Source organism: Galeopterus variegatus, unplaced genomic scaffold (genome assembly GCF_000696425.1).
Source record: "Galeopterus variegatus unplaced genomic scaffold, G_variegatus-3.0.2 Scaffold678, whole genome shotgun sequence".
Lineage (NCBI taxonomy): Eukaryota > Metazoa > Chordata > Mammalia > Dermoptera > Cynocephalidae > Galeopterus > Galeopterus variegatus.
Window position 1 is genome coordinate 214,685 of NW_007726789.1, and position 27,141 is coordinate 241,825.

Consider the following 27,141-nt stretch of genomic DNA (forward strand, 5'->3'; position numbering starts at 1 on the left):
GCCTATTTTTCCTTCTGCTGTTCTTCAATAACAAGGGAAATAGTCACAGTCTCAGTTTCTGTGGATGATGCCTCAATTATTGGAAATTCACTGATTTTTCACTGACAAAACCTAGCTCGTGTCAGGGTTTAAGTGCTCAATAAATTAACGAATAAAATTAAGACTAGGACTAAGGAGGAGGATAAATGAAGTGGACCCAATAGTTACTGGTCATACATACCAAATAAACATTAGAAATGTGTGTGTGTGTTAGTATATGTAGATATATTTAAATAAAAACCTCATTTATCTAATTTATCTAGTGACTTATTCCTTTTTCTTTAAATGTATACTTCAGCAGTTAAGAAAATAACTACCAGGGCTCTGCCCTGTTAGCTTTGCTGAAGAACTTCAAACTAGGCTGCAAATAAGTCTTTGCTAAAAGAAGAAACAGATCTGTCTGTACTTGAACAACGAAAAGATGGGATTACAAAATCAATGCAATTTATGTTTTCTCTCAATATACATTACTTCCATTGACTCATTTAGTTAATGTACTGTATTCCTAAATTTTGCATTGCATTTTCCAAATTTCATATGAATTTCCCATAAATATTCTAATAAATATTCCTTCTTTTTTGGTTATAAAACCTAGCTTAAAAAAAAAATGCTGTAGTTTCCATTACATAGTCTTAAGGATATGATCTGCTTAATACCTTCTTCAGTGGGGCTTAAGAAAGCACAGAAGTTCATCTTAGTTCCATCATCCTGGTGTCAAGCTCACTTCCCTTTCAATGTGGGTCTACGTTTCCATTTCCATTTTATTAAATCTATCAACTTATTACAGATCTTATTGCTATCTCACTTTGTTTTTCTCCTACTGTGAAAGGAAATGCTTTTTCTTTGTTCTTTTTTTGCACTAATGTATGCTGCTTGTGTTAACCATATTTAATGAAAACAATCACAATTTTCTCAGGTTTGTTTCTCCCTACTGTGTACTCAAGATGAGAAATTCACTTTCCTGTGTACAGTACAATACCTTTAATTGGAAAGAAGAGGAAATCGCCAGTGACATTTCTAATACCTTCAGTCGTCTGCCTCTTTCCTCGGGCCCAGCTTATAATAAATCAATTGTGAATCTAACCACGAATAGGGAGGGGTGACTAGATTTGCTAATGGGCCCCTTAAAAAAAAAGACAGGTGTATTTCACCCTGCCTATGATTGATTTAGAAGTGTTAACCTGATTTATTGGAACAGATGAAAATGTTGGAAGCTATTCTTTATCCTTTACCAAATAATCAAGTATTTCCAATTTAATTGATGAGAGATTGAGTCATCTCCATCCTTCTGATATTTTGCAAGCTTTGCCAGAGGTGGAGGTGGTATGGATTATAGAATGTGGATTTTAGGGGCTTAGTTCTGTTCCAGAGAACACAAAATGAATAGAGACTCTTCTTTAGAGACTCAACATTTCGAGAGTGCTCTCTCCCTCCCCCTTTTTCTGGTCATTTTGGGGTCAGGACATCTTGAAACCTGTCCATAGTTTTAAAGATGTGACAAGCAAAGAGGAATTCAGAAAATTGGGCTGCATGGATATCCCCATTTGCATTTAATTTAAGATGTTAGAGATAGTCAAATTTTACAGGCTCCTGTAGCATTTCACATTGTGACCCAATTCACAAATGTCCCTTTCCATTTCAATTTGAAATTCATAGTATTGAAGTAAAACAAGCATTAAATATCCTTTGCAGCTGTGTTTTAAAATATATGCTCTGTTGTAAGGTGTAGTTTGTGAACTACTAAAAAGATCCTTGGTTTCGTTTGTTTGTTTGTTTGTTTGTGAGGGAAAATTAATCCTGAGCTTATCTTTCAAAACAACTTATCTTTTCATTTTTATCAAATGGCAGCAAGATGAGAAACTAACCACAAAATTAGTACTTTAAAACTATAAAAATAAGAAAAATGTTATTGCATTTAGTCAAAAGCAATATTTAGTGCTTGCTTGATTCTCTTGTTGAATACTACATCCTTATAAAGTGTAGTGCTGGGACATAGATAAATAAGATTAATTCAGCAAACACAATTCCTGCCCTCTAGGAGCTGACAATCAAAGGGTATTTCAGATATTTCATTAATGAAAGAACATTTGTTAAAGCTTCTTCAACTCCCTAGAAGCTATGTGTATTTTCGTCTTGATTAAATTTATATAAAGTTTGCATTGCCCCATTTTAAGTAATTTCAATTTATTCAAACCTAATAAAGGGACTTTGGTTTTTCTAATCATTAAAATTAGAACAATGTAAAATTTCATTAACATTTTAAAAATACCATTGCTTTACTTTACTATATCTGTGCAGATATCATTTTACTTGCATCTAAACAATTATATACAAAATATTGGGAGCTAACATCAGGCGTAGCAGAGACCAGGTTGTAGTGGGCTGAGATCATAGACCCTGGTCACACATACACACGTGAGACTTCCTCCACTTCTTACCAATCATGAGATCTGAGCAAAGTTTTTAACCTCTCTAAATCCTGTTCTGGAATAGTGCTGGAGCAACAAAGTAGAGTATAATAGAGGGAACGAACTTTTAAACAGATAATTATAATATAGAAGGTGATGGGCAATGATAGAAGTCTTTCCAGAGTACAGAAGTAGTGCAAAGCAGGGAGTAATTATTGCAGGTGGTATGAAAGGTAGCACCTCCAGCCTAACTGGGCCATTGGCCATTTTCTACTTATCCATTGACTCCTCCCTGTCCTCACGTTTGAACTTTATGGTCGAATCATTTCAATAATTCTTTTGCTCTCTAGCAAAACATGCAGTGTTGGACAAGTGCAGCAAACCACTTTGTCTTTGCCTGTACCTGGGCAGCTGAGCCTGTGGGCTTGGGGTGGGTATATACCCAGCTCACCAAGCACAGTGGCACTCTCAGCCTCTCCATACCCTATTCCCACTCTCTCACCCCTCTCCTCCACTGGCTCTAACTTCCTCACTTTCTTCATGATCCCCTCCCCTCAGACTCAGAGAGAGGACCTTGTCTTCTGTTTCTCAGAGCAAATGTAAATGAGATAATATGAAGAGGAGGAAGAAAGTGGGAGGAGACAGATGGGCAAGAGATTGTCTGGAAAAAGGCCAAGGGCAAAAGGTTGGGAAACACTAGTAAGGAGGGTACAGTGTGTGTGTGTGGGGGGGGGGCAGGACTAAGGAAGGAGGCTGAGAGTGCAGGATGAGCAAGGTCAGAGAAGGAGGAGGAGGAGGTCAAAGGAGAGGAGGAGGAGGAGGGGTAAAACCAAAACCCAAACAGAAAGGTGCGGTGAGTGAGAGCTGTCCAATACTACAGGGACATCAAGGTCCAAACTATTGCCACTGCATTTTTCAATGCAGTGGAAGAAGGTGAAAACTAGAATACTGTAGTTTAAGGTTTGATTGGAAAGTGAAGTAGAGGGCCGGCCCGGTGGGAGTGTGGCGGCACTCCCGCCGAAGGTTCGGATCCCACATACAGACCGGTTCCCGCTCACTGGCTGAGCGAGGTGTGGGAGCAACACCGAGGGTTGCGATCCTGTTGCCGGTCCCGGTTCGGTACGGGCGCGACACTGAGGGTTGCGATCCGTTGCCGGACACGAAAAAAGACAAAAAGGAAAAAAAAAAAAGAAAGTAAAGTAGAAACCACAGGTGTAGAATACATTGGGATAAAGGCCCTCTTTGCCTGTTACCCATGAACAGGGTCTCATCTTAGCTTCATTCCCTCAATCTGAGCTTATCAGACAATTTTCCAATTATCATGTGGCTTCCTGTATACTCCTATGTACAGGAAGAGAATGTGCCGTTTCTAGGTACACACATATTTCAGTCCATAAGACAGCCACATTCTTTCATTATAAATTAATAAACAATATTTTGGCTTTAAGAAGAAAAAAGGAGATTAGGAAGGAAAGAAAAGAGGGAAGAAAGGGGGAAGTTTGGCTGAGAACACAAGAGAATAGCTAGAAGAGGAAATCCAAGGCCAAAGGAGTATTTTAAAATTTTTTTAAGGATGAAAATGTATTAATCAAATTTGTTGAAAAGGGAAAGAAGTGAGTGAAATTGAAGATTTGGGGAAGAGGGGCATCCATTTGGTTGGTAAATGCTGAGAGCATCTTCTAGGTACCAGGAATGGTGACAAGTCCTGGGGATACAATATCCACAAGAGACATAGAGTCCTTAACAGGCAGGAAGGAGTTGGAGAGGGGGTTGGGTCTTGCACATGGGAAGAAAGAGACCATCAAAGTCTAAGCCTGGAGGAAAGGAGATGATGAGTGTGGCAGTAGGTAAGCTCACAGTGAGGGGCAGGAACCTGAGGAGGTTCCTTGTTGATGGATTTAAGTAAGAGACGGGAGTGCTCTGTTGAGATTGAGCCATGTCAGAACTAGGTAGAGAGCCTGAGAAGAGTGCTTAGAAAAAGCCTCTGAGAGAAAACAGAGAGGGGACTGACAGGTTAATAAATAATTAAGTGTTCAGAGCCCATATTTAAGATTGGAAACCAAAAAATTGTGATGGCCCCATTTGCAAATTTCTGCCTATTTTTTGGTGGTGTTCCGCAGAGAACTGGAGAAGGCAGATCCTTGGTTCACTTGTGATGGAAAGTTTCTAGGCTGAGAATAGCCTGGAGGATCCTACTGGAAGGAGTTCAGCAAGCTGGGATCCCAGTTAGGTGAGAGTCCAGGATGGAAGGTTTGCTTGAAGGGGAGCCATGAGTGTTGTGGGAGTAAGTATGTAACATAATGCCCATTTGTTTCCCCTGAGGCAGCTGTCACATGATGAAGCCACCTGCCTGGAAGAGGTTTGGAGCTTGATAACTTGATATGTTCACTTAAAAGTTCCTAGTGAATTGGAACGTTCACTAAGAACTAAGTATTTGGGGCCAGCCCAGTGGCGCACTGGAGAGTGCGCTGAAAGAGAGTTCTTTTCAGCACTTTTGATGTTTTTCCTGTCTTCATACTGTGGGGAATGGACACATTCCCATCATTAACCATAACTCACTATGACAGTGACTTTTTACAGGGCTGAATGTCTCTAAGTGTTCCTGTGTAGTTAGAAAAGCCTTCTGAGGGCCGGCCCGATGGTGCACTGCTATAGTGCGCCGCTTGAGAGTGCAGTGGCGCTCCCGTCAAGGGTTTGGATTCCACATACAGACCAGTTCCCGCTCACTGGCTGAGCGAGGTGTGGGCGCAACACCAAGGTTGCGATCCCGTTGCCGGTCCCTGGTACGGGCGTGACACCGAGGGTTGCGATCCCATTACCAGTCAGTAAAAAAAGACAAAAAGGAATAAAAAAAGAAAAGAAGTAAGTATTTGTTGCTTTAGATTCTAGCCACCAGCTGCCCCAGCACTTACATTTTCTCTTTTCATTTTGCTCCAACCTTTACTGCTCCCTGCCTCCCCGTTTGAAAGAGATTAAAACAAAACCACTACAGTATTGAACTGAGATGGAAGTCAAACAGAAATCAACTATTCTACGATGCTTTTTGAAAAGCTAAAATGGTTTGAAGGAAAGAAAGTGTCAGGTCACCTACATCATCCAAAAATAATTAACAAAGCTTTCATCCTAAACCGACCTACCTGTATCCTGAAGAAATAGCACTTGGTTTATTCTCATATCACTTCCCAGGAAATGAGGCTTAAAGAGGTAAAATGACTTCCCAGATCACACAGCTAGTATCTGACAAAGTTAGAATTTGAACTCCATGTCTCTGTTTAGTTTGCTTATAATTGACACATAAAAATTGTACGTGTTTATGGGGTACAATGTGATGTTTAGATACATGTATGCATTGTATCATGATCAAATCAGGGTAGTTAGCATATCCATCCCTTGAAACATTTATCATTTCTTTGTAGTGATAACATTAAAGATCCTCTTTTCTAGCTCTCTACTATGTAATGGAACATCATAACTTATTCTTCCTATCTAACTGTAGCTTTGTACCCGTCTCTCTGGTTTTTTAAACTGTGCTTTTCCCACTAAACCACTAGTTGTTCATCATTACAGCAAATGTCTGAAAAACATGTTTAAATTGTAAAACAGAACTTCCAAATGATACAACTGAAAGTAAATGATACACATAAGAAAAATGATCCCTGGAGATTTGTTTAGAATCAACAGGCATTTGATTGTCTTTAAGTGCTTCACTGTCTCTCTCAGGGCACAGAACTGAGACATGTAATGTCTTCCTTTTTGTGCTTCTGTAGTTCAGTTTCTCAGACATAAACAGCAACACAAAGTTAAAATGTAAACAGAAACTTAGTGACAATATGGCTTAAGCTAGATGATTGTTTTCTGAAAGGATTACATGTTATAAGTATAGTAGGCTACTGGCCATTAAAGTTGGTAGTTTCAGTACAGTAGTCCAAAAAAAAAAATGTCCAAACTGTTGACTCCAGAATTCCTCTCATGGTGAGAACTGCCTATGTTTAGATGATCCATTTGTGTCTGTCTAGATGGGTCTAGAAGAAGAGGGTAGCATAAAGTGTGAGCTGCATTGCTCTATTAAGATTATGCAAAGTTATTTTCTTTTATTCCCAAGAGGAGAGATGATTAACGGTAATGTAATGAGGCTACATCATGGAAATGGGAAATGGCTAAAGAATTTGGTTGATGGTGGGAGGGAGATAAAAAGCCCAACTAGAATGCAGCAAAGCCAGGACACTAAATATACAGACAGAGGTGACCTCGAGAGTATAACTCTGCTGGGAATGTGCAGAAATCTTTGGAGGCAGCATTTTGACTTTCTACAGAATGAGGAACGGGAATTAGATTAAATTTTATTGAGATTTTTCAAGGGTAGGTGACCCTAGTTGACATCCGCCTTGTGGGAGATTTTACTCTTTTATCATTTTATTTATTTAAAACAACACATGGTACATACTTTACATATTTCTGGGTCATAAGTTTATACCTGTTCATTCTAGATGACATAAATATAATTTATATTTTCAAGTGCTGCAACCTTTTCTTTATAGATATTTTGCAAATTTGAGACTTTTTTTGCAGGTTTTGAGTATATTAATTACTTAGTCATTTGTGTGGGTTCCTGAAGTATGACAGAAATAATATGGATACTAGTTTGAATTTAACACATAAATTAAGTATGCTCCTATTCAAAATGCTAATTTAGTAAAAATACTGTTGGCTATAATTGTTTATGTAGTATTATTAATATCCTGAAAATATGGACAGTCTAACATTATCTAAAAATACATAATACAAAAATTTATTTTTGCATTTATTGTAAATATTCCCATGATGTCACTTTTACCAAGGGCTAATAAGTTTAGTTCTATAAAAAAAAGACTAAAATGAAGTCAGACTTAATGCCAGGTCGTTCTTTAAGTGATTAAACTAATTGTGAAGTTTTAGTCTTTTGATAATTGGAGCAAGTTTGTGGAAGAGGAGCTTAAACTATTAAAGAGGAAAAAAGTCCTTGGATACCCACATAAACCAGCCAGTAATTCTGGTTACTAGGAAAAAAATCACAGGAAATCTACTTCAGACTAAAAAATTCACTCATTTATTAGTTCAGTATTCCACACATAGGTATTTGTACGTTTTATGGAAATGGTAAGAAATTTCAATAAACAAATGGCTACAGTATTGTAGTAAACTTCCCTTATGGATTGCCTCCACGCCATGTGCTCTAGTTCATCTAAAACCCATGAGGAAGATGTAGCCCTCTCTGTTTTGCGTATGAGGAACCTGAGCTTGGCTGTGTTAAATGGCTCCCCCAAGGACACATTCACAAAAGAGTCCATTTAATCCCACAGCCTGTCCAGAAACTCTTCCCGAAGACCACCGTGAAGTTGGGCACTGCAGGCCTCCAAGAGAGTTTCAGAGAACTTGAGTTGGTTTTCCTCAATCCTGAATTTGCTGGCAGAATTCCAAGCTGGAGCATGCTCCAATCTATGAGCATGGAAATGATCAATTTTTTGCATCCTTCTCTGTCTTAGTTGTGCACCAGCACTGCATTAGGAACCATGGGCTTCTCCTAGAGTTTACTGCAGGACTCTCTATTATCAACATGTATTTTTTTGTCCTTAGGAAAAAAAAATTAGCAGTGCCATCCGACTTGACCCACTTCGACCAAAGAGCAGTGACAGCAGTTTTTGTAAGCACCTATTTTATAGACCCTGTTAACATCGACCAGTTGTTGCTTTTGAGCACAATATGAGTTTGAGAGTAGGTGATTTTGGTAGCAAAGACAAAGGTTGCTTGTTTGGCAGTCACTTGTCATTCTCTCTCCGGTATGCATTCATCCATTTGTCACAACATTTTAGGGGGAGTTGTACAGGAAAGCTTAAGAAAAATGCTTTACTCTTGTCTTGATGATAGAAAGCATTTCTCACTGCTGGTAGCAAAGTGGTAACTTTTCATTCCTTCTGGCAATTTTTAAAGACTTATTTGACTTTGGGGGAACCTGCAGTATATCTTTACGTCACAGTTCAAAAGTATAAGACAGGTTGCTCATTTTCAATTTTGGCTGAAAAGTCTTAACTTTGACTGTGGCACTTGAAAGTTAGAGAAAACTTGATTTTAAAAATGGATGCTGATTCAAGATGGCATATTTAATGACAGATGTATCTATGCAAAGCTGTTAAGATGCAGATTATCCCCCCTGGGGTGGGGGAGGGAGATCAAAACTGCCAATCTATAAAATATACTCAATAGAGGAAGGCATGGAATCTATCTTTGCAAGTGCTTTGATTGCAGGGGACAGTATAGCAGCATGTGGCATCATAACCCAGAGCAGACAAATCAGCTTGATGACTTTTAAAGCCAGGAATACTGCTGCAGGCAAGGGTACTCCAGTCTGGTAGAAATTAAAACATATAGAGACTATTATTAATTCCATATCTATTTTTGTATAGTCAAATCTGTATGCAAATCCTTAGAATCTCATTTCAGCAGATTAATCTAAAAGTGAAGAGTGTTATGTGAAGGGCTTGTGATGATAAAGCACTGTAAATGAGTAACACTGCTAGAGAAGTGTGGGCTGCAAACTTGGATTTCTTTTGTAAATTTATTTAAAAAATAAATTAAAGGAGTGGATTTTATTTAAATGACCATTTGTAAATTATTTCAAAGGGGAAAGCAATAGAACCAATTTCTAAGGTTTTCCTATGCAAAAGTTACCGCACTAGGTTTGTTAGGCACCTCCTGTGGTTTAACATTCTAGGGGTAATCAACCAAATAACTAACTGGGACTTTTATTTTTATTCCCAACTAGTAATCTGATATCTCATTTTAAACATTGTCTGTGTGTGACAATTTGTTTGTTGTTATAAGGAATCTAATTACAGAGCGCAGATTAAAAAAACATTGTACTATAGATGCATCTGTGGAAGACAGTAAATAATAATTCTGAAGAGCATGGAGATAAATTGTGTTTTTCTCTCTCTCCTCTTGGAAGAGGGGATGTAATAACTACATTCTCATCCTTGGTTGTACATTTAATCTATAATGGGCAGAATCTGATACATACAGTAGTGTAAATATTTTCAAATAGTGTCATAAAACAGATGGTTTACTGCAGTAGATATTAATTTGGTCTCATATTTCTAAAACAAGTAGAAAAACTTTCAGAGTTTTAAAATAATGGGTGGGAGTTTATGCTCTGTTTCCTTTCAAGTGGAGAAATGATTTTAGGTGAGCTGGACATTAATCTGGTGTTTATGGCCCAGATCAAAAGCACTGGCAATCATTTTAACCTTGAAGACTTGTGAGGTCTCAATGGATTTGATTATTCTCGTGTAGTTATGCTGAGAAAGAATTATTGAACATTCCGTTTTCTAATCACACCAGAAAGGGAAGATTGGGAGTAAAAGCAAACATACCTCTTTATTTATTTTGATACTGATTATTCTCGTGTAGTTATGCTGAGAAAGAATTATTGAACATTCCGTTTTCTAATCACACTAGAAAGGGAAGATTGGGAGTAAAAGCAAACATACCTCTTTATTTATTTTGATATACATCTTGACTCTATGTAGAATTTTAAGCCTCAGCTTTCTTAAGTATGTTTCTTTCTTTAAAATTTTATTTTAGAGATGAGACATTCAATGAGTAATCCAGAGAAGACTTTCTTTGAGGGCAGGAAGCTCATTTCTCTTTGTTCTTTTTCCTCTACAGACAGAGCTTTTGTTGCTCTTAAAAATGTTTGTAATCTTCAGAAAGAAAAAAATAGCCCTCCAGTTAATAATAGCCAAGGTCAATTACATGAAAGATATAATCTCCTTACTGAGGTTGAGTGGGAAAGCAGTGATGGGCCTGGACAGGTTCCCTCCCCTTTATGTATCCATTAGTATTGATTGATTATTCCAGCTCAGTTGAGGATTAGGCACTAATCCTCTAGATTCTAGTTGACTTGACTCCTGGCCATGGAGTTGATGGTGGTGACCTATTCAAAGTACTTGAACCATCACAGCAAGAATTCCACTGGACAAAGTTAAACAGATGAGAAAGACTTTATTCAAGACTATTGCAATAGGGGAGAGAGATCAGAATGCAGGTTGAAATCAACTCCATCAAAACAAGAGGTTTTTAAGAGGATGTGTTTTAAGCACTAGATGAGTTCATGGAAAAGTACTGAAGGACTTTTGCAGAAAGGTTGATCACTGGGTGTTAAGCACATTCATTTATTCCTGAGTTTGCAAATTTTTTCTCTGTGATTAGGCCATCTGTGTTTGCTAATTGGTGTCTATCAAAGTTAGGCTCCTGTACTCCCATAGAAACTGGGAGATAGGGCACAGTCTTCCTTAATGGTTACATTTCAAGGAGATGGCTCCCAGGTCATTAAGGAAAATACTCTTGGATTGTAAAAGTGGAAAACAGCTTTTAAAATGATTTACTTCTCAAAGAGGCAGAGAAAGAATTTACAATTGTAAGTTTTCTAAAGTAAATGCTCTAAGAAAGCCTAGAGTTAGGAAGCAGCCTGTCTAGTTTAGTCAAGCTGGGCAAATGTAATGTTTTGGTCAGTATTGTAATAGTACACATTTTTTAAATTCAAAAAATTCCAATAGGAAACTTTTTTTGTCTGGCTCAGTTTTAGATCTTTATTGCAAACTTAGCTGGTTCTTTGTGATACTTACTAAAATAAGAATGTCATTCATTTTACACCAGTTTTTAGAACTTTGTATAAGGCAATATTTATAAAGAGATTTTTTTGGGGGCCCCACATTCCTCTTATTTTATTACCTACTTTATGCGATACACAATGCTTCATTCTTTCAGAGTTTTGTGTAATGTAAAAAGGATTTTGATTGTCCTGCTGCTATGTCTTTCTGGAATGGGTAGCATTCTAGGAGGGGAATATGCTTATGACTTCAAATAAATTAATATTACTTAACTTAATATAACCAAAATGTCCTAGCACAGCATCTAGGGCAAGTCTGAAGTAGAAGTATCTGAAGACTTTGAGTATGTTTTTCATCTATCAGCTGGAGTGGGGCCTGAATTAGAAGCATTTTGATGATGCCTGTCCCTTCTTCTGTTTACTTCTCATGCACACTTAATGACTTTTTCTCCCAGAACTATTTTTATTCTTTTTCCCCTACCAAAATATCTATGTATGACTTTGGCAAATGTCTGCTGAATTTTGCCATTTCTATGATTTTGGTAGTGTAAATATTTTTCTTGATCATGACAATATTCCAAAATGATTTAATATAGGGGTTTAATATTCATCAGCTGAAGATAATGGGATATGAAACAACAGGTTGGCTTTTGCAATCTGAGTGAAGATTGGCCACCAAATGTATGTGTATAGTGACCTCAGCGTACCTGGTATTTTTTTTTATTTTGACAATTTATTTGGTTCTGAATTTAATGAAGGCATTTCTCTCTTTGCGAGTGTGTTTCCTGATGTCATTAGAAGCTGTAGATTTCAGAGACCTAATGTCCATGGGTCAGCTGCCTCAAGAGGGATCATTAATTGCAGTTGCTTGAGTTTGGTGCACATGTGGTTAAAGACGAAGAAGGTGTTAATATTTTTCAAATGAGTTCTGTTTCATGTTTGTACACACATGCTCTTTTTAAAAATTCTGCTGGCATATTGTTTACGGTGGGTACTGGCAAACATCACATCTGCTTGCATCTTGCTCAGAATCTCAATAACTCTATCATTCAGCCCTGGTGCTTATTTCTCATCTAGGCCTTTGTGGAGAGTCGATAATGCCTGCCATCTGCCACAGAGCACATCGCTACCTGCCAACAGGCAGGCTGGGTGACCTCTGCTTCCCCACCACTGATTAGTATTCACACGCTAGCTTATTAAGAATGACCCCACCAGGCCTCTCTGTTTCTTTGCCTTTGCAGCGGTTGGCGGCTCACCTGGCAGGCACTGCAGTAAAGGAAGCTAAAGATATAATCAGGGGATGCAGGCAGTCTTTGCAAACCAGATGGCATCCATAGTCTTGTGGCAGGGGACCGGACTGCTAATGCAAACATTGGTTCCTAATACTGTGATGGGTTGTCTCTTAGAAAGCACCTAAGAAAAGCATCATCAGAGTTTTGAGTTAAATTCACTCATGTGTAATATATTAAAGCTATTTCTTAGCAAAATATCTGAAAGGCTTCACTGTTTTATTAAAGAAGATGTTTGATTGGAAGGAGATTCTTATTATGACATGTTCAAACAGGGGGAGCAGATAAATGCAAGCCTTTTGATCTGTACAAACCACTTTTTTTTTTTTTTTTTTTTATCCTGTCTGGAATGTATTTTTAAAAGAGAAATTAGAAATGAGCTAGCATATATGCCTATAGTGAATGGACCAATGTTTATACAAACATGTTTGATATTATTGTTGATGTTTTATTCATCTTCCCTTACAGCTTTGTGAAATGGTGAAATTCTGTGTATTCAAAACATCATATGATTTTTCTGGTCGTAATCCAAATTTTTCTTGGCAGAAAGGAACCTTCCAGTATGTTTAGTGTTCTTTGTATGTTTAGTGTTTATGTAAAAAGAAAATGGTTAGGTTTATTTACCTGTGCATTATTTGGTTTAGTTACCTGTCCATTATTTAGTTGAGATTTAAAATTAGTCATACTTGATTTTCATTCCAATTTTACAATTTACATTACATTTTAAATAGGTGCCTTATCTGAAGAGAGGTTGAGCATACCCTTCTCATTACTGAGAGAGACCTAGAACCAAATATTGAAGGTTTCACCATTTCCTGAAGTTACCATACAAAACTTGGCCTTCTATCAAAACAAATAAATGCATGCCTAAAAATAACTTTTCCCAGTGTGGCAGCGGATGTGACTGTAAATATGTTAAAGGAAGCTAATAGAAAGCAAATGAGGGAGGTTTATTGCTGAACCAAATCTTAGCTTTTCCACTGATCTCAGGAAGTTAATTTTTGGCAAGAACAACAAAGCCACTCTAGTTTTTCTAGGGGCCTTAGGTACCCAGTGATTATTATCACAATATTTTTTAAAAAGTGAACATGTATTGGACATTTATTATATGCCAGGCATTTTTCTAAATGCTTTATGCATATTAGCTCATTTAATCTTCACAACAGACTCATCAGGTAGGTATTATTATCCCCATTTTACAGATGAAGAAATAGGCACAGAGAGGTTAGGTAAATTGCTGAAGGTCATACACAGGTTATAAACCTAGGTATTCTGGATCCAGAGACTGTTTTCTTAATCATTACACTACTGTATACAGTATACCTGGCCATGTGCTTTCACTCTTAAGTAATGTGCATGAGTAAATTCTCTGAATTGTGTGACATAAATGTAAACATCATGAAAATTTCAAAATGTAAAATGTATCCTAACAAGAGGAAATGCCTTATGGAAGTTGCAAAATAGAATTGGAATATGTGGTTCTTTTATACTTGCTCTCATGTTAAGAAGCCCAGATCTTTCAATGTATATAAACGACATTCAGGTAGAATGTGATTAATAAACTTTAGGGTTACCACGACTAACAAGGCACGCTCTGCTGTTTTCTGCCCTGGAGTTCTCCTATTAACAGAATGCACTTGAATTTATTTTTCAGAATAAGTGGATAAGCCGCAGCCCCATGCTGCAGAGGAGGGTCTACCATTCCATGGCTGCTGTCCAAAGGAAGCTTTATGTTCTTGGAGGCAATGATCTAGATTACAATAATGACCGGATCCTTGTGCGTCATATAGATTCTTATAACATAGACACTGACCAATGGACGCGCTGTAATTTCAACCTGTTGACTGGCAAGTACCTTTGATCAAGTAAATCAGGAAAAGCAAAGATTCAAGTAGTTGCCAAATTTTTCTTAGACATCTTTAGTGCACCTCTACATATGAAGTGCATAGTGGTAGAACAACTTGCATTTGTTAACCTGAAAGTTGTGCTTTATGTATATCACAACAAAACTGGACTCATTCAGGTGGCTAAGCATCAAGTTTCTCAGAGCCTGTATTACCTTTATGTTCATTGTTACATGGCTGAGAGGCATATCTAGTCCATTATCATCAATCAGTATTAACATAGGAACTTTGATACAAGCAGGAGGAACCAGGCACTGAAAGAGTTAACTCTTTACACAAGCAATTTTTTTTTTTAATTCTCATTGCTTTTAGTGTTTTTATTTCTTTTGAGTTCAGAAATTTAGGAGAATGGTTTTCATTATTTGTCACTGTCAAATATTGTTTCTGGTGTACTGTCCTAGAAATTAAACCTTAGTTCTCCATAAAGGGGTTTGGCTGCCTGTCTGGCCACACATACCCATCCACGCGTTACTACAGGGCAACACTAGGTATGGACCATCCTCATCCCAAAGGGGAATGAAGGAAAAGCAATGAACAATGTGCTCATCATGTTTCTTTATGGAGCTGAGAACTTTTTCTCCCTTGTCAGCTTGTGTTTTTAACATCCACTAGTGATTAGATCCTTTCCAGGGCTGCTCAAATAACAGGATAATCACAAACTTAAACTGGTGGGTTGGATTAGTTCCTGAAGTCATTTTAATGTGCTGAATGGGCACTGAGTCACTCATACCTGCTGCTGGGGGACGCAACATTGGGCATTTGTCTAAACCAGAGATTTAGATACTTTGTATTGAGTTATTGTTTTCGCAAAATGATTTTTGAGGCCCACCTACAAGTACTTAACTCTAAATTTTAGTGGTGCCTTATACTCTCGATCCCTGGATCTGTGATTCTGCCTGCTATAGGATCCAGCTTATTTATTACCCCAGTCAATCCCATGTCAGCCCATCAATAAAAAGAGACTCTTTCACTCTCTGATGGCCTCCAGGGAAGAATATGTGGTAGTGAGTTATTTTCTGTCTTTTTGAAATGGGAGGGAAACCTTTCATCATTTTGGCGTGTCAGTGTCTAGGGATTATCCAGGCTGATCTCAGCTCAGAAACTTTAATATAATCTTAAAACCATTGTATATGTAAAGATAGGAAGGGTAGTAACTTTATCAGTCTTTTTTGCCATTTGTCTTCATTCGTGGCATGGCTCTGTTTTATTGGCTTCTGGAGGTTGTGACTGCTACTTTACATATACAAGCACTTGCCTAAAAAGCATTTGTAGGTACAAGAGGTGTTTTGCACCTCTAACACATACCATATTTCCGCGACTATATATTAATGGTATACGACACAGTATAGAACTCTCTATTCTATATGGCTTACTATTGCTGTATTTAATGGTGTATTTACTTACTTGGCTAGCTAATAAGTGTTTTCATCTGGTTCTGACCTGACACAGACTCATTCTCTGAGAAATGGTGTTTAATTCTTCCAAGTAGTGGGAGGCAGTGATTAGTTGCTGCAAAAATCCCATGCAATATATATAGTGTGCCACAGGGGGAAATTGTATCCCTCAGTGGCAAAGGGTTAATTAAAACATGTAAGAAATGAATTTATTTTTTCGTTTTATTCAAATCTCTTTACTTTAGGCCAAAATGAATCTGGAGTTGCTGTCCATAATGGGAGAATATATTTAGTTGGTGGATATTCAATTTGGACAAATGAGCCTCTAGCTTGTATCCAGGTGAGTGGTCGAATTGCCTTTTGAAGTTTGCTCAGATGGTTCAGCGAGGTTACAGTGTGCAGTGCTGCTACTAAAAGAAGAGATATGTATGTGTAGAAAGAGGCTCAAGGTCTCTTCTTTTGTGCAGCTAGTTTCAGCTACTAAACTTCATCCTGTATCCTAAAAATGATGCCTAATAAATGAGCCTAATAAATGAAAATAAAGAATGGGGATGAGCTTTGAAAATATATGTAATATCTGGAAATAGGGAAACTGGGATACCTTTCTTTCTCATAAACCAAAAAAATCTAAAAATCTTTGACAATAGTCCTTTCACACCTCCAAAACTTTACAAATGCCTCCTTTCCATGATTGCCTTATTTTCTTTATCGGAATTCGTTGATTTCCATAAATGCTTAAACACCTACAAAGGTGTTCTTCCTGGCAGAGGTTGTGAGTAGTATTGGTTGATGACTGGTTTGATGGGCACAGTTTGTGCCCCTGGCACATTGGCAGGTGAGCAGCCTAGGCTGGGCAAGTTGCCAGCTGGGACTTTCAGAACAGCAATAGCCTTTGTTGCTATATATATTTAAGGTATTATTTGTATTATTATTTTACAGTTCTTATTGTGGTTTCATATTTTACTTGTTCTCTGATAAAATGTTGACATAGATTAGCCCTGACCTTTCTCCTGACCTCCAGAAGAGTATATCCTTATAACTATTCATATTATGTAATCTCATCCTTTTGGGAAGATTTTTTTTTTTTTGTCTTTTTCATGACCGGTAAGGGGATCGCAACCCTTGGTGTGGTGTCGCCCACACTGCGCTCAGCCAGTGAGTGCACCGGCCATTCCTATATAGGATCCGAACCCGCGGCGGGAGCGTTGCTGCACTCCCAGCGCCGCACTCTCCCAAGTGCACCACGGACTCGGCCCCTTGTGGGAAGATTTTTAACAACTGCTTTAGTATCTTTAATAGCTGCAGAACTACTCAAGCTTTTTATTTCTTCTCCAGTCACATCTCATAAGGCATATATATTTTTTCAAGAAACTTTTCCATGTTGTCTAAGTTTTCAAAATTGCTAGCATATATTTGTACAGCCAGCCCTCCATATCCGTGGGTTTCCACATCCACATATTAAACCAACCGTGGATAGAAAATACAGTATTTTGGGATATGGAATCTGTGGATTTGGAGGGCCAACTGTTATCTTACCATGTCTGTTATCCTTAGTTATATTTCCCTTTACATTCATAATATTATTTGTTTTTTCTCTTGATTTGTCTTGCCAGAAGTTTGGGGATTTTAATATACTTCTATTATTCATACAGATCAAGTAAAAAAAAAAATCAGCAAGGGTAGCGTACATGTGAAAAACATAATTAACGAGCTTGTCCAAATGGATGTGAGTTCTGGATTGAACAGTTAGAGAGGATATATTTTTCTTATTATATGTGAAACATTTATAAAAACCAATCATGCACTAGGGGTAAGGTTAAGAAAACTAATAAATTTCAAAAGTTGAGTATTACATAGAATTATGTATCTTAAACACAATGCAATTAAATTAGAACTTAACAAAAAGTTAAATAAACGCCTATGTATATCTGGAAATATAAAATGCATTTCTAAATAACTTATGGGTTAAAGAAGTCACAATGGAACTTTAAAAAATTCTTAGAACTGTGTGATAATGAAAACAATACATAGCAAAGCTCGTGGGATAGATATAGCTTAGTAAGTTAGAAAATGAACCAAAAAAGTAAAGAAGAAAGTGAGAGATAATAAAAATGAGAGGAAATTAATGAACTAAGAAACAATAATGCAGTAGAAAAAATGATCACACACACACACACACACACACACACAGCTGCACCTCAGATTTTAAGGGAGTTAATTGAAGTCTGCCTTGTACTACAGCTTGATCATATCTTTTGGATAACAACAAATGAGCAAACTGTTTTCTCCCAAGGAGTGCTTCTAGTCTTCATCCAAGCATGTATTTGTCAGTCTTCATAGTCTTTTAGGTTTCTTTTTATTTTATTTTTTATTTTTCAGAATTGGTAAAACATTGAACTGGGCAATAGGCAGTGTGCTCTGCAGTACTGGAACACTTTTATTTTTTTTTTTTAAGTGGTTTTGGGACCCTTCATTTGAGTAATTGTACAAGGGGAGTAAGTGGGTTTTGTTTTGAGAGCTCCCAGTTAAACTGGGGTTCCAGTACCAGAGCAGCTAGCAACCCTGCCCTAGGGAAATGAAGGGGTGGACGTGGTGTTTACAGTGCGCCTTCACGGGATACTTCTTTTACCTGGCAGATGGCCCAATGCCTAGTTGGGCTACCCGTGACCAGGGTGTCCCTCACACGGGAAGCCTGTTTATCCTGGCAGACGCCCTTGCGCCTCCTCTGACCCGTGTCCAGTTTATGCCCTGGGAGCCCAATCTTATGTTCTCCCAGGCTGTCCCGGGAAAACCTGGACTGGAGCAGCTGCTGTTCTTCAGATGGAAGACACAGACTCCAAACATCACCACAGTAGGATACAAGTGGAAAGATTTTTACTTACAGACCCTGGGCAGACAGGGCACAGTATGTCCCCGGGTCATATGAGGCAGGCATGAAGTCAGGCAGAGAGTACGTGTGCACCTGTGGCAACTAATAGTATATATAGGAACCGGGGTGTGGGTCACTCGAGGTTTGGGGCCAAATGACTGAATCGTTGTTTAAAGGAAACAGCGGGAAAGCAGGGAAGCAGGAAAGCGAGATGCATCTTAGTTCTTATCCCTGGCCACAGACGTGGGCCATTTGGGTGTGGTGTAGAACTGGAAACTGTGTCAACGGTGACTGAGCCTTGCTTCTGGTATGAGAAAGTTAAACCTGTACTCACAATGGTTGCTGAGGCAACATAAAATTATAAGAATTCACTACAGGGTTTACCATCAAGAAAAGTTGCAAATTTTTAATACATTTATGGGTATATTTCTACTAATTTTAATATCAAAGAATAGAAAACAAGTTGAAGCCATAACATAATGGGAAAATGAAGAAAAGTCTCTATACATACCAAATTTAGGAAAGCAGAGTGTTGCCATACTTCAAAATGTTTCCATATCTCCTGTTTTGGAATAATCTTTAAAGTTAGTTTGTAAGACAAAGAAAATTAAAAAAAAAAAAAAAACCCAGAAAATTTCAGTCACATTATTTGTTTTTTGAACCCAAAGAACTTTTCTTTAGAATGATAACTAACCATATACATTAGTGAATTGCTAATGATGTCTGGCTGTTCCCAAACAAGCAAATCTATCCTCGAGAGATAAAGGAATACAAGCGTATATTTTAAACCACTGAGGATATTCAAAAGTATCCTCAGGACTAAGGTGATTTTAAAAGAGGGGATTCAAAAATGTTTTAATCAGTGCCTGTATTAGTGAAATAAATTTCACATCTGAGATCTTACAATAATATATTTGAATAAATTTGCTTTTATTAAAGTCAGCATTATGGGTAGTTCTGTGTTCCAGTAGTAATTCTGACCAATAGAGTAAGTCTCCATATAAGCATATGGATCATTACTTGAAGAGATGTTTGAAGAAATTTATGTCTTCATAGATAATAGACTTATATATCATATATCTTTCATTTTAGTTATTGACAGCTGGTTACAGATTATATTATCAATCATCCTAAACTAAGGCTCAAATAAATAATTTTCTTATTTCATGGGTGACTACAGACTATTTTGGGGGCACTAACAGTATTATACTAATATATTGGTGGACAGACTAGCTACATGTTCAAATTCAGGCCACATCTTTACTACTTGCTGGAAGAATATCCAATAGAAAAGCAAGATAATGGGAGACTGGAATAGTGTTTATGAGAAAATGTTGGTTAGACAGTAGAAATTCCTCCATACAAATCAGCAAATTAGGAAAGTGGTGGAGAAAATCATTTGCATTGCGTTAGTCTGTTTCTGTTGCTTATAACAGAATACATGAAAGTGAGTAATTTATAAACAAAATTTATTTCTTACAGTTCTGGAGGCTAGGAAGTCCATGGTCCAGGGAACACATTGGTGAGGGCCATCTTCTTGGTGGGAGCTGTAGAGTCCCATGGTGACCAGGGGTATAACATGGCATGAATGGCAAGAACAAGAGAGAGCTAATCTTCTCACTTGCTCTCCTTATAAAGTCATCAGAACCAAGCCCATGACAATCTATTAAACCATCAACCCTTTACTCGATGAATGGATCAATCCATTCGTGAGGGCACAGTCTTCACAATCCAATCATCACTCAAAGGCCCCACCTTTCAAATATCATAATTAGCTTTCCCACTCTCTTAACACGATTAAAATGGAGGTTAAGTTTCCAATACATGAACTTTTGGGGTACACATTTAACTCATAGCATGCGTATTAAAAATATCAAAATTAAAGTTTTTTAATGTCATGTGTCACAAATCTATATAATTCTTAATCCAAGATTAATCCACAAATCATTAATCCAAGAGGGTGGCTGATTAATGAAGTTCATACTTAAATAGTTCAGAGATTGTTTCATTAATATCCAGAAGGACTAAAGTCCATTTTTTTTCTTTTGCCCTTGAAAATATCAGCCAATAAGCTTTCTCATTAGACCGTCTCTTCTGGTCCCTAATCCAAGTTTATGTGACTGTCATTTGTAGGATTCAGCCACACTGTGATGAAGCACGTCAGACGTGGAGAAAGCATACTATTTTATTGGATGCTTCTACTCTGATTTAGCACAGACTACTTTATATGTCACAAGGACAACCCAAACAAGAAAAAAGCTGAGATGCTCTTAAATTAATACTTGTTGAAAGATTGAGATTTGGACTAGTTAGTAATAAAAACTCATGGAAATACTGGTAATAGATTCCTGATAAAAGTGTAGGCACTCTTGACTACTTAGTGGGTGTGTAAGCAAATGCCTGGCACAGAGATTTGACTCTAATCTGGTGCTTTGTGGATGACAAGCAGCACATAAGGGAGCAGCTGCATAAGTGTGCGAGTGATTAGTCTGTGTTTCCAGATCACCTCTACTGTTCTCTTCATTTACTATTATTTCCCTTTGGCTGGAGGATATGCTGCCAAGCTGGAACTGCCTTCTCCCAAACGCCTTCTTTCTGCCAGTTTGCAGGGGAGTGTTTTGGAGAAAAACTGCCAAACCTTCCTTTTCCCTTCTCAGATTAAATACATTACATCTGCTAAACATATGCAGTCTCTGTTGGCCCAGGGAACCAGACAAAAGCTCTCTGGATGATAACCTCACTGGTATTTTGTCTTCTAAAAATGTACTCAGTTGGAGTACATCTAAATGGCAAGAAATCCTTGCTTTTTCTGGGTTTTATCCTTGAGCTCAAATACTGGCTCTACCATTTACTAGTCATGTGACTTTGAGCAAGTCACACAAATTTTCTCTGTATCTCGATTTTCTTCTCTGTAAATTGAAGACGATACTTAACATTATATAGCTGTGGTAGATATTAAATTTCAATGATCTCTATTTTTTATATTTAATGAAATAATCAAAATCCCATTGAGCCTTTCCTTTTTGTCATGGGGTAGAGGAGTGATACTTGTCAAATTGATTTTAAAATTTGTCTAGGAAAATAAATAAATGTATAAGAATAACCAAGAAATTTTTTTAAATGTACGAGACTTGCCTTACCCAGTCAAAACAACTGTAAGTGTGATACTGCAATAAGATACATAAATGAGCAAAAGAGAACTGAGGAAAGTTTGTATTTAGTTTATAAAAGATATTTTAAATTAGTAGTGGCAGGGTATATTGTTCAATAAATGGATTGGGGCAACTAAATGTCCATTTGGGAAAAAATAGCTTGAAGTATGACTTTCCTTTTATATTAGGACTTAGTGATTTCTTCCTTTATGAGCTTGGATCCCTTTCATCTAAAATAATGCATTATTGTCCTCAAAGGCTTAAGAGTTACCCACACAGGTGATAAAGGCATGAGAGTGGACAAGAGCATTAAAGAGTACCAAGAAGTCAGTGATTGGAATATTGGGGCACAACTATATTTAGGATGTAGTTGGAGGAAAAGGGACCAAAGGTGGACAGCAGTAGGACAATGTCATGACAAAGTTTTATTTATTTTTAAATCATGGACCCCAACGGAGGAAAAGTTTTAGGTGAGGCGGGAGGAAAGTCAAATGAAGAGAGATTGAGATGACTGAGGGCTGGAAAAAGCCTGATGGGTTTGATAAATAATATAGCAGCCTTCCTGAAGAATTTTCCTAGTAGCAAGATTCAGCTAGGTGACAGCAGGCACAGGCTAACAAAGAAGATGTGCCTTACAAATAAGAAGAGCTGGAACTCCAGTTTGACTAGGAAATACTGCGAAAAAATTTTTAGAATCAACTGAACTAATTTTGAACCTGTTACTAAGCTGTGCCATAATATTCTGTGTGCCAGATGTCACCAGTTTTTCACAACAAAGCGCAAGGTCTTGTTTTCTTCATTTTACAGATGAGGATTTGTTAGCCAACATTATGACACTAACTATTGTGGGCAAGTAATTTAACCAATCTAAGGCAATTTTGCTAAATGAGAATACTACCTACCTCATCACTGTTCTAAATAGTAAGTGATTATATATATATATGAGGGTACTTCAAAAAGTTTGTGGAAAAATAGAATGAAAGATATGAATCATTCCATGAACTTTTTGAAGTACCCTCCTATGTGTGTGTGTATACACACACACACACACAAAAAAAAAAAACAAACATACAGTCTAGCACTTAGTAGGAACTTAATATTTCTAGTGACATCCGAGCAAAAAAATAATACCTAAGGTATGGTGATGGTGGCATTACTGAATTTAAGGATTCCTTTTATGGGTACACAGCTTTATTTTGAGCAATTGTTACTGACAAACGAGCTTTTTCTCTTCCTCTTTTGTAGGTATTGGATGTAAGTAGAGAAGGCAAAGAAGAAGTATTCTATGGGCCTACACTCCCTTTTGCTTCCAATGGAATAGCAGCATGCTTCCTTCCAGCTCCATATTTCACATGCCCTAACCTTCAAACTCTTCAAGTGCCTCATCACAGAATTGGCACCGTCTGAAAAGCCAATGCTCTGTTAATAACCATCATGAACAGGAGGAAAACAAAGGCCCATCTTTCGGATACTGGGCATAAAAAGACTCAGTGCTCCATGCTTCCTTGTCTTGTTTTATAGGTCTTATATTCAGATAAATATTAGCAAAAAATGAACAATTTTCTAAAATACATTATTGAAAACTCTTGTCACCCTTCTCAGCGTATGTCAACATACAATACAATATGTATGACTTTTATTGTGGTGTAGCTTAGTGCCAACTTAATGGTACATTATTGTTCCATGGGTCTTTAGAGCATTCTTTGTATACTTTTTCTAATCAGCACTGTCTATGACAACACGAAACTGTTAGTAAGGCAGTTTATTTCACAGAATGATGAATGATCTTTAAAAATATCTTCCATACCTAATCCCTTTACTACCTAAACCTGGGCCTGTAATTTTTCTTTTTAAATTTTAACATTATGCAGCCCTGCTCAGTAAAGACTCAGTATTATGACATCATGAATTTTTAAATGCCATATTTTATTCAAAGTGATAGGAATAATAGAAGTACACTGGAATAGCAGTTGGAATACCCTGATTTTTCACCTTGGTTACTCTGGCCTTGGGTCAGAACCTTAATTTTGCAGTGCTTCAGTTTTACCACCTTTTAAGGAGGATGATTACTGATTTCCATATTAATTCAAAACAATGTTGTGAGTATTAGGCAAATGCTCTGAAGTATTTTGCCTAAGAAAAAAATGTTACTCAAATTACAAGGTACTTTACTGTCTTTAGAACCTTATAACTAAATAGACTATTTTTGAAGTTTAAACATTACTAGATAGAACTTGGAAAACATACTATGAGATAAATGATTCTGAAAAGCATCTGAAAGAGATACAATAATTAGGAAATAGGGAGTTTACCAAAACAGATGATATCTAAACTTGTACAAATCCTTACCTCAGATAACTCTCAAATGTCTCACTTAAAATCACTTAGTGAAAAATGACATTTTAAAGCTAAAAAAAAAATTAGTTGTTCTAATTATGATACCATAAAGTGCTCTGACATAAATTTGAACCTGGAATTGGCAATTCTAAGGAAAGTTATTCTACTTTGTTAAAGGTTATGTCAATCTTGAGTGCTTGTGGGATTCTTCTCCACCAATACATATTTTATTACTACCACTTTTAATAATGCATAAGAATTCTTTTTTAGGCTACGTTTTTGGATTTGCTTTGTCTGTAACAAAAAATAAATAAAACAACTTAATAATCATATCTGAACATAATTCAACAAGAATAATGTGAGGTTTTTTTTCCCCTACTCTTGTCAGGACCGAGGTCATCTTTATTAAAAGGAAGACTTTACTCTGATTTTTTTTCCCTCATCAGTTCAGCAATTCCTCTCATAAGAAATTGCCATTTTATTCATATAACCATTTTTCGTAGTCAAAAGTGAACGAGAAAAGAATCTTATTGGAAGTACAGAATTCACTAACTTTATACATTGTTATAAGATACCTAAAGCATTTAAAAAATATGTATGAATTCTGGTCATTCAGATTAAAGGGCAGGAGGGAAGACTAAGGGTAAGGAAAAAAGGTAAATTTTAAGAACAGGAATTTAGTTTAGACAAAAAAACTTAAGAATATTTGGCCAGTTCTGAACAGTGAAAACTGATATTGGTAATTGATATTTAGATTAACAACAGCTTCTATAAGCCACCTAAACTAAACTTTAAAAATGTCTTACCAAATCAGGAAAATGGACTCCAGCATTTTAGAAATTTTTTCAACAAGGACTTAAGCAAGAAGCATTTCAGGTTTACTAAACTTTCTATTTGGCACATGAATTTTCCCTCCAGCAGTTTTGCCTTAAAACTCATAAAACCATTAAAATCTATTTGTATTCACAGGCCCTACATCAATGAATGAAAAGGAAATGGTCTAAGTATAAGCTTGCCTAACTGATAATGGAAAGACAGTCTGAGATTATCCTTGATTATTCTAACTATTCATATAAAACAAATAGCATATATTATTAGACCCCTCCTTGGTGACCTTTATAATGTATTATTTACTACTATTACAGAATTGAACTCAGAATTTAAAAAAGTTTTGCATGGAGTTTGGGAACATCCTTTAAAGTTATAGCCAAAGAGTAGCATCAAGAGTAGCATCAAAATAACACATCCCTTCCCTAAAAAGAAAAAAATAGATCGCTTATAATTAGACCCTTTTCCTCCAAATCATCAATAATAAGAGAAATAAAAATTCTGAAAAACTATGTATGGTCATACAAGCCAAATCCCATTGAAATTACTCAAATTTATATTTTCTATTTTAGTGAACTATCCTACCGTAACTCATCTTCCATTTTTATTCTTCAAAATTAAAGGCCACACTGTATTTGTATGTAAATTATTATACTAATATGAATATTCTATAGGAAGACCATGAGATTTCCAACCATTTAAACATAACTTTAAGATTTTACTTTTAAAAAAGAAAACAAGCAGCAGTACCATACAGATCTTAGCAGAGTATTCTGTGGGAGGAAAAACTACCAAAGACATGAATCTCTAAAATAATGTGTATGCACAATGTAATAAATTTCCTTGGATCCTTAATAACAAAATGCCAATTAGGTTATGATTATAGGGTATCTTTCATACTTTTTCCTTCATATTTTTCTTATACTTTAGCCATATGTACACTATATCCCCCCCTTCAACCACTGCGATAGCTGAAAACCTAACTTTCTATTGTTTTATGACAAATATAAAAGCAAAAGGAATAAGACAGAAGATACTTCTCCAGGTATCATGGCTCATTCTTATTTTGTTTTGGTTTTGTTTTGGCGGCTGGCCAGGCTCATTCTGATTTTAGTTTTCAAATTGTGAATGTTATAAAAAGTTAAACAATCATGGGCACAATGTAAGTTAAATACATACTTTTTTATTATATATATATCTTTAATGTTTATTATATGTACAAATAACTTATAAACATGCATATAAAATAAGAATGTCTAGAATTTTTCTAAAAGCACAATTCACAAATGCAATACATTGGATAACCATCAGCACATCAAATATTTTAGTAAGTAGAAATTGGTCAATTCCAACCATTTGGTACTGATTTTAGTAAACTTACCATATAGGTTATCACAGAATCAAACTACAAATCTCATATCTTATTAAATCTGTGAAAGAATATGCTACTTTGCTAGCTTCCCAAACTGTTTTAACCAACAAAGCATGTTATTTATATTGGCATACTATTCTCTTGCCTGACAAGACAGTATTTTTAACTGTAAGAGGAGTAGGCAGGAGATCAGTTTTGGAAAATGTAAGGTTTATGTAAAAAGTCTATCAAAAAGAAGTGGTTTAGCACAGATAATACAACTTTTGGTGAGATTTCTGTATCTACTTTTTATCTTTCAAACATGAGTGCTATGATAACACATAAGATTTAGGGAAGGCTGATTTCCTAAAGGCTTTTCCCAACTGTAGAAGCTTGTCAAATTTTTACACGACATATAATCTTAACTGTGATCCTGTGAAAGTACATGGAATAAGGGTCCATGTAGTTCTTTAAGAAAAAAGTAGCTTTAAAAATTTGTGATAAAGCATGGAAGAAGATAATAATAATAATGGGTAATGAAAACCTACAAATAGCCTGACTCACAAATGATTATTTTTTAAATAGATGCCCAAGAAAAAGTCAAATATACTTAAGAAGAAAAGAAAATATATTAGGGATAGATAAAACTATAAAAGTTTTAAACTATGAAATTCTTCTCATGCAAATGAACTCAATACTGAATGCTTTTTTTTTTTTTTCCTTTTTGTCTTTTTTCGTGACCGGCAACGGATCGCAACCCTCGGTGTTGCTCCCGCACCTCGCTCAGCCAGTGAGCGGCCGGTCTGTATGTGGGATCCGAACCCTCGGTGGGAGCGCCACCGCGCTCCCAAGCGGCGCACTGTAGCAGTGCGCCACCGGGCCGGCCCAATACTGAATGCTTTTTTTTTTTTTTCCTTTTTGTCTTT

General features: G+C 36.7%; 1 protein-coding gene across 1 annotated transcript in view; it reads left to right on the forward strand.

Annotated features, from left to right (window-relative positions):
- The window catches only part of KLHL32 (kelch-like family member 32), a 209,766-nt gene extending 185,387 nt beyond the window's left edge, over positions 1–24,379 (forward strand). The window contains exons 9-11 of the mRNA XM_008571310.1: positions 14,035–14,227; positions 15,924–16,018; positions 22,945–24,379. Coding sequence (XP_008569532.1) covers positions 14,035–14,227; positions 15,924–16,018; positions 22,945–23,106 — 450 coding nt within the window. The 3' untranslated portion in view covers positions 23,107–24,379. The remainder of the gene's footprint in view (positions 1–14,034; positions 14,228–15,923; positions 16,019–22,944) is intronic.
- The last annotated feature ends 2,762 nt before the right edge of the window (positions 24,380–27,141 follow it).